Source organism: Panthera uncia, chromosome D1 (assembly GCF_023721935.1).
Source record: "Panthera uncia isolate 11264 chromosome D1, Puncia_PCG_1.0, whole genome shotgun sequence".
Taxonomy (NCBI): Eukaryota; Metazoa; Chordata; class Mammalia; order Carnivora; family Felidae; genus Panthera; species Panthera uncia.
Genome location: NC_064808.1, coordinates 13,880,261 through 13,887,768, shown reverse-complemented (window position 1 = coordinate 13,887,768; position 7,508 = coordinate 13,880,261). Strand labels below are relative to the sequence as shown.

The window sequence follows — 7,508 nt, the reverse complement described above, 5'->3', positions numbered from 1 at the left end:
CATGATACAAGTAACCTCACAACAAATTGGGTATAGAAGGCATGTACCTCAACATAATAAAGGCCATATGTGACAGATCCATAGCTAACAGGACACTTAACAGTGAAGTTTGAAAGCTTTCCCACTACAATCAGGAAGTTGATTAGAGTGCCCACACGTATTCCTTTTCAAAGGGCCCTGGAATAAAAATCTGTGTGAAGTTTTTAGCATTTTCTATACATAGGTCATGCCATCAATGAAGTGAGAACAAATTGCTTATAATTAATGTTTACTTAATTTTACTACCTGTAGGTGTTTCCAGTGGTAGCTGCCTCTGTCCTGTGGATCTCAGCTTAAGCATCATCTTTGAAGAAAGATCTTCCCCGGTCACCTTCTCCGTAGAATTCTCCCTGAGTACCCTGTTTGCTGTCTTATTAGCACTGATGAAGACTGTAATTAGTTTCCTAAATTGTCCCATTACGTACTGCCTGATTCTGTTATGAGAATAGAAGGTCCATGCAGGAAGGGCCTGTTGCATAATTTGTCCCCCTATTTCATTAATTGCTGTGTCCACTCTCATAGCATGGTTTCTGGAAGTAAACAGGAGCTCCAAATTAAGGAAATTAATAAGTGGATAAATAGTTTTTCTGTCTAAATCTGTGAATAAATATCTACAATATCTACCACAGTTCAAGGTAGAATAAATTGAATATTAAATACAAGGGAAGAAAAACTTGCTATGGCAAGTGGGGAAATACATGATAAATTAATCTTCCCTAAAACAAAATGGGCTGAAATTTTATTTTTGACTGGCAGTAGTTTTACAATGGTTCTGAAGCTATTTTTTTGTTATTGTTACATCTTCCTAATTATCTGATTTCGCAAAATAGGATCTTTATATAGATATTTTTGAAAGTTTTTGCAAAAATTCCCAGTGAATTTAATTAAGCAAGAATCAGTCTTGGACACTTCCCAACTCTAGGACTTAATGAAGAATGTGGTTAGAAAGGATAAAATGTCCAGTGATCTTTGCCCTACTGGGAAGAAGATACTATACTCTTAAACTGATACACATTTTTAAAGAAGGTTTCTGTTAGGCTTAAAGAATTGCCTACAGAGAAGCACAAGAATGCCTCTTAAAATATCAAGTCAGCTAATGTGACCAAAGCAACAGTATAGAATGAGGATACCTAAGCCTTTGAATGGTATTTTTATGTTTAGAAATCAGAGGGAAAGAAGTTACTTGAGAAAAATCTGCCTGGGAAATGACTGGTAGCTATTTTTCTTATGTAAGGATAGGAATTTCTTGTCTTTTTAATAAGTTATCCTAATGTGATAAATTTTTGCTTTTCTATATGGCCCTGGGAATTCCCAGGAAACAATCTGCAGTGCAAATAAAATCAACCTTCTGAATATTCAGGAGACTCCATGGAGAAAATGGATAGACAGTCAAATGAAATAAAATACGTCCTCAAGTAATAATGCAGCTTTTTTGCTTTCTCTTGTCAAATTGGATGACAGATGAAATCCAGGTTGCTGTGAATGAGTAAAAGGTGTTCCTTCAGATTGCAGACTTGCCTTCTCAAGGTAAGATTAATAGTAAATAGTGGAAACCAGCCTTGCGATTGTGTGACTATCTTTAATAAGAAAAAGTGAGAACGCTTTGAGTGCAAGCAAACTTTGATTCTAATTCTAGTTTTATCACTTAAAAATGGGTGACCCTGGGAAAATTATTAGATGACCTGAGCCTTAGTCTTTTCACCTATGAAATGGAGATTATAGTTCCTGTTACTGTAAAATGAACTGTGATTCATTAAGTTGTGACTATGTGATTAGAATCCACTGTAGGTGTTGTTAGCAGTGGAGTGATAGATCAGATTCAGATTTAAAAAGAATCATTTGGTCTGAATGAGGAGAATAAATTGATGGAGGCCAGAATGAAAGGGGAAGGACCTGGCAGGAGGTTAATGTAGTAGGGTAGAAGTTGTGGGGAGTGGGGGTGGGGGGAGGGAAATGATCTTATTTGTGATGTGTGTGTGTGTGTGTGTGTGTGTGTATGTGTGTGTGTGTGTACACACACACATTTTGTGTTTTGGTTTTAGCGAGAGAGCATAAGTGGAGGAGAGGGGCAGAGGGAGAGAGAGGGAATCTCTATCAGACCCCATGCTCACTGCTGAGCCCAACTGGTGGCTTGATATCGTGATCCTGGGATCATGACCTGAGCCAAAATCAAGAGTCACAATGCTCAACTGACTGAGCCTCTCAGGTGCCCATAATGTGATATGTTTTAAAGGGCTTCATAAGACTTGTTAAAGGTATCAGTATGTGATACGAGAGCAAGAAACAGAATTGTGATATTTCTTGTCTGAGCAATGACACGGAAGGTGGTACTATTTAATGAGGTGGGGTACGCCTATATTTATTGCTGAAAATTAAAAATTTAGTTTCATAAGCACTGAACTGATATTAAGTTGGAGCTGTCCAAATTTGCAGATGTTACATGTATGAAGTTTAAAAATTAAGGGAGAGACACAACACTGAAGTGTTTCCTCATTTATTGGTCAGGAAAAGGAGGCATATCCAAGCAAAAATGCTAAGAAAGAGGTCTCAGTGAAGGAAGAAACAACCCAGGGCAGTGACCTTCCATTCCTAATTTGAACTTCTCATTTTGAATATGTAAGTTACCTTAAGTGGGTCTCAAGTATTTCACTTTTGGGACTTTATAAACTGTGTACTTTTTCATGGAATTCCCTTGGCTTGTTTTTGTTGTTCTCCCACTTTTCCTTTAAAACTCAGCTAAAGTATTGCTTCCTCTGGGAAGCCTTCTATGATTCCTGTTTGGTTGATAAATTTTTACTCCAGGATCTTCCCATTGTGCAGCCATTTTTATTTTTATTTCTTTAATTTTTAAATGTATGTTTATTTTTGAGAGAGAGAGAGAGAGAGAGAGAGAGAGAGAGAGAGAGAGAGAACGAACGAACAGGGGAAGGGCAGAGAGAGAGAGGGAGAGACAGAATCTGAAGCAGGATCCAGGCTCTGAGCCATCAGCACAGAGCCCAGTGCAGGGCTAAAACCCGCAAACCGTGAGATCATGACCTGAGCTGAAGTTGGACACTTAGCCAACTGAGCCACCCAGACACCCCTATTCAGCTATTTTTATAATGGCACTTATTACCTTGGTGATTATTATGTATGATATCACTGAGTATAGGAAACCATAGCTTATTCAACTTGGACATCACAACATTGGTGAAGCATGTGACACAAACAACTATTTCCACATTCTTTTAATTGTTTGAATGAATAAAAGATTGATCTTCTAATGCATTTAAAAGTTTCCCCCCTTGTTTTGTAGATCACCTGCTTCTAATATGAGAAGTCAGCTCCTATGCAGACTAGGTGGAACCAAGTAGCAATGTCACTTACTTTGTCCTCTTGGGTCTCACACAGGATCCAAAGGGACAGAAGGTCCTTTTGGTTATGTTCTTACACTTCTATATTTTGACCATGGTGGGCAATTTGCTCATTGTCATGACTATAACTGTCAGTAGGACCCTGGACTCACCTATGTACTTTTTTCTTGCTAGCTTATCGTTTATGGATGTCATTTATTCCTCTACTATTTCCCCTAGATTGATTTCAGACTTGTTGTTTGGGAAAAACACCATATCCTTTCAATCTTGTATGACCCAGCTGTTTACAGAGCACTTTTTTGGTGGATCAGAGGTCTTTCTTCTGCTGGTGATGGCCTATGACCGCTATGTGGCCATCTGTAAGCCCTTGCATTATTTGGTTATCATGAGACAGTGGGTGTGTGTTGTGCTGCTGGTAGGGTCCTGGGTTGGAGGTTTTCTGCATTCAGCCATTCAAGTTAGCACTATTTATAGACTCCCATTCTGTGGTCCCAAAGTCATTGATCATTTTTTGTGTGACATGTACCCATTACTGAAACTGGTCTGTACTGACACCCGTGTCATTGGCCTGTTAGTGGCGGCCAACGGAGGACTGATCTGCACAATCGTGTTTGTGCTCTTGCTCATCTCTTATGGTGTCATCTTGCACTCTCTAAAGAACCTTAGTCCGGAAGGGAGGCGGAAAGCCCTCCAGACCTGTGGTGCCCACATCACTGTGGTGGTCTTCTTCTTTGTGCCATGTATTTTCATGTACGTGAGACCTGCTAAGACCTTCCCCATTGACAAATCATTGAGTGTGTTCTATACAGTCATAACCCCCATGCTGAACCCCCTGATCTACACTCTGAGAAATTCTGAGATGACAAATGCTATGAGGAAGCTCTGGAAGAGAAATATATCTCTTAGTAGATAAGTATATAACCCACCATGAAGAGACTTATTTTCATTGGACCCCCTTTTTGAAGAATGCAGAAGTCTTAAAATGATTCTGATTTCCCTTTTTTCAAAGAACTTAATTATAATTAAAGAAAGAACTGGATGATTGTGCTATAATAACAGTTTCCCTTGTTGCTAGAATGTAAGGTCCATAACATCTTGTAGATCTCTTCACTTAGAAATCTGTAATGCCTTTCTAGTAAAGAATCAATAATAGGTAATGAATAGTGAGGGATTATTTATACGATTACACTAATTCTTAAAAAAATTTAAAAACATTTTTTTCTAAAACAGTATTATTTTTAGTAAGACTCTGTTAGTTAACTTCATTCTTTTTATATTATTTAAAACATTAATGCCGTATAGACTTTTCTTTATTAATTTTTGGTTGCCTTATGTAAAATATTGGTTAATACTTTTAGTTTACATAAGAAAAATTGAAGTGTAATAGGTAGTAAATAGTAGTAATGAAAACCTTACAAAATGAGATAAAGTGTAGAATAAATTTCCTATTTATCTCTCGAATAGTTTCCAATCCTTTCCCCCAGAGGCAGTTTCTTTAGACTCATTAGGTAATAATCTTTACAAATGCACGTGTATTTAAATGTTTATATGTGAGTTTTTCTCTGTGTATGTAAATATTTCCTTTACTGTAGAATTTCTTTTTATAAATAAACTTTTAAGTTTGTGATAGTTTTATTGATTTATTTTTAGTGTTGTAATTGAAGTATAGTTGACATAGAATATTACACTAGTTTCAGGCGTATAACATTGTGATTCAAGAATTATGTACAGTATGGAAGTGGGTGGGTTTGGGGAGGAAGGGAGGTGCTGAGCATTCCCTTGGAGAGCCCTCATTTTTGCAGGCCCCCCAGGCTTGGGGCGCCTCTGTTTCCCATGGCAGGGCGCCTGGCTTTCACTTGGCATTGTTGCACCCACACGGTAGGGGTGGTGTGGAGGCGATGGTCCACAGACCCACTGGATTGACCCTGGGACCTTGACTGAGCTTCCAAGGCCCTCCTGATGGGTCAGGAATTGGGCCAGGTGTCGGGCCGGGCGCTAGGGTGTGGGGGATGCCCCGGTGCCTCCTACTGTGTGAGTTCTATCGGGGGATGGAGTACTGTGGACCTCACGTAGGTGTATGGCTGGTGCCCCAAGGCAGCTTGGAGACCTCCCTTGGAGCCGGTCGCAAGCAGGGAGCCCAGGTGGAGAGCCAACTCTGAGGGCGTCTTTCCAGAGCAGTGCGCTACCCCGCCTGGGGCCCTGAAGCCTGACCAGGAAAAGCGGGAGCAAAACCCCGAGGAATCCCAGGAGGAAAGACCTGGAACAGTTCGCCAAGCTCCTGAAGCGGAAGAGGATCACTCTGGGATATACTCAAGCCGCAAAAGACCCTCTGCCGTTTCTAGGCTCTGCCGCTCAGTTTCCAGAATGTGTATACGCCGCGGCGCTGCTGCAGAATTGGGTGGAGGAAGCTGACAACCAGGAAATCTACAGCAGACTTGCAAAGCAGGGACCCTGCGCACGCCCCAGAGAGCAGGCGAGCAAGTATGGAGGAGAGAGTGAGAGGCAGCCTGGAGGACACGTTCCTGCAGTGCTGGAAACCCAGCCAGAAGCACAGCGGCCACAGGGCCCAGCAGCTCGGGCTACAGCAGGATGTGGTCCCCGTGTGGTTCTGCAACCATGGCCAGAAAGGCAACAGATCAAGCAGTGGCTGTTTCCAAGGAGAGACCGCTGAGGCTGCTGGGTCCCCTTTCTGAGGGGCACCAGTATCCTTTCTTCTGGCACCAGGACCCCATTTTGGTACTCCAGGCTCTGGGGGCCCCCCTTCACTACACTGTACTCCCTGGTCTCTTTCCCTGAAGGTGAAGCCTTTCCCTGGGGTCTGTACCACTCTGGGCTCTCCCATGCATTCAAACTGATGCCGGCCCTTCCCAGGAATGGGGAGCAGAGGAAGGGGGAGAGCTATGGAAAGAGAGCCAGAGCCTTGGGATAAAGTTCTTCACTAAGAACAGATTTGGGAACACAAAGGGTGTGGGGGCAGGGAGTTGGGGGAGACTAGCTGGAGTGAAGGGGAAGTTCAAGGATACTCTTGTTTTTAATCCCCACATCACTCATCACTTTGTTCTTAAGCCTGGGACACAGTGGAAGAAAAGTGGGTGTTATGAAATGCCCATGTAAAAGTATAACTTCCATCTCTTACCCTGTACTGTACTGTTCATTCTTGTGAGTTATTTATTTTATTATGGCCACTTTGTACCTTTTATCCCCTTCACCCATTGTGCCTATCCCTCCACCCTTCTCAGCTCTGGCAACCACCAGTTTGTTCTCTGTATTTATGAGTCTGTTTTTGTTTTTTGTGTTTGTTTTGTTGATTAAATTCTACACGTAAGTGAAATCATATACAACATCTTGAAGATGTTCCACACCAGTCCATATAAATCCCTTAGTTTTTCTTGTACTCCATATTACTCACTTATAGTATAGATGAAAATAAACATATTCATTCCTGTTCATGTCATTACCAACCTTTGTCTATGACACAGAGTTATTTTTTTGTTTATTTATTTTGAGAGAGAGACAGAAAGCATGAGCAGAGGAGGGTCAGAGAGAGAGACAGAATCTGAAGCAGGCTTCAGGCTCTGAACTGTCAGCAGAGAGTCCGGTGCGGGACTCAAACCCATGACCTGTGAGATCATGACCTGAGCCGAAGTCAGACGCTTAACCAACTGAGCCACTCAGTTGCCCCCAGAGAATTTTATAATAGTTATTTTTTGGTAAATCTAGGCAGATATGAGGTTGTATGAGAGGAATTGTTAGTATACATATTTGAATCAATGGTCATATAGTTAATTGTCAACATTCATAGTTATTGCCCAGCTGTCATCCTTGAGAGGGTACAAACAGCCTGCTGCTCCCAGTCTATGAGCATTCTTCTGTCCACTTCTCAACAACCAGTCCCTGATAAGTATTCATGGCATAAGGCAACCTGAATGCATTGCAGTCATTCTCATATCATTGAGTTTGACTATCTTTCCCTTTGTTTAATATGATTTCTCTCTTTTTCTGTGAATCCTCTTAATGTCTTTTATCTATTTCTTATAATTGCGGATCTTCTCCATAATGATGTTAGTGTGTACACTGAGGAAATGCTCTCTCTTACTGTTGTTTACGTAATTGTTA

At 41.2% G+C, this 7,508-nt stretch overlaps 1 protein-coding gene and 1 pseudogene across 1 annotated transcript; both read left to right on the top strand.

Moving 5' to 3' along the window:
- Window positions 1-1,407: 1,407 nt before the first annotated feature.
- Window positions 1,408-4,418, top strand: LOC125916385 (olfactory receptor 4A47-like). Its single transcript, XM_049622566.1, has 2 exons — window positions 1,408-1,427; window positions 3,390-4,418. The coding sequence occupies exons 1-2, from the start codon at window positions 1,408-1,410 to the stop codon at window positions 4,303-4,305; spliced, it is 936 nt and encodes a 311-aa protein (XP_049478523.1). The 3' UTR covers window positions 4,306-4,418.
- A 706-nt stretch (window positions 4,419-5,124) lies between these two features.
- On the top strand, window positions 5,125-6,742 carry LOC125928841 (POU domain, class 5, transcription factor 1-like; annotated as a pseudogene).
- Window positions 6,743-7,508: the final 766 nt, after the last annotated feature.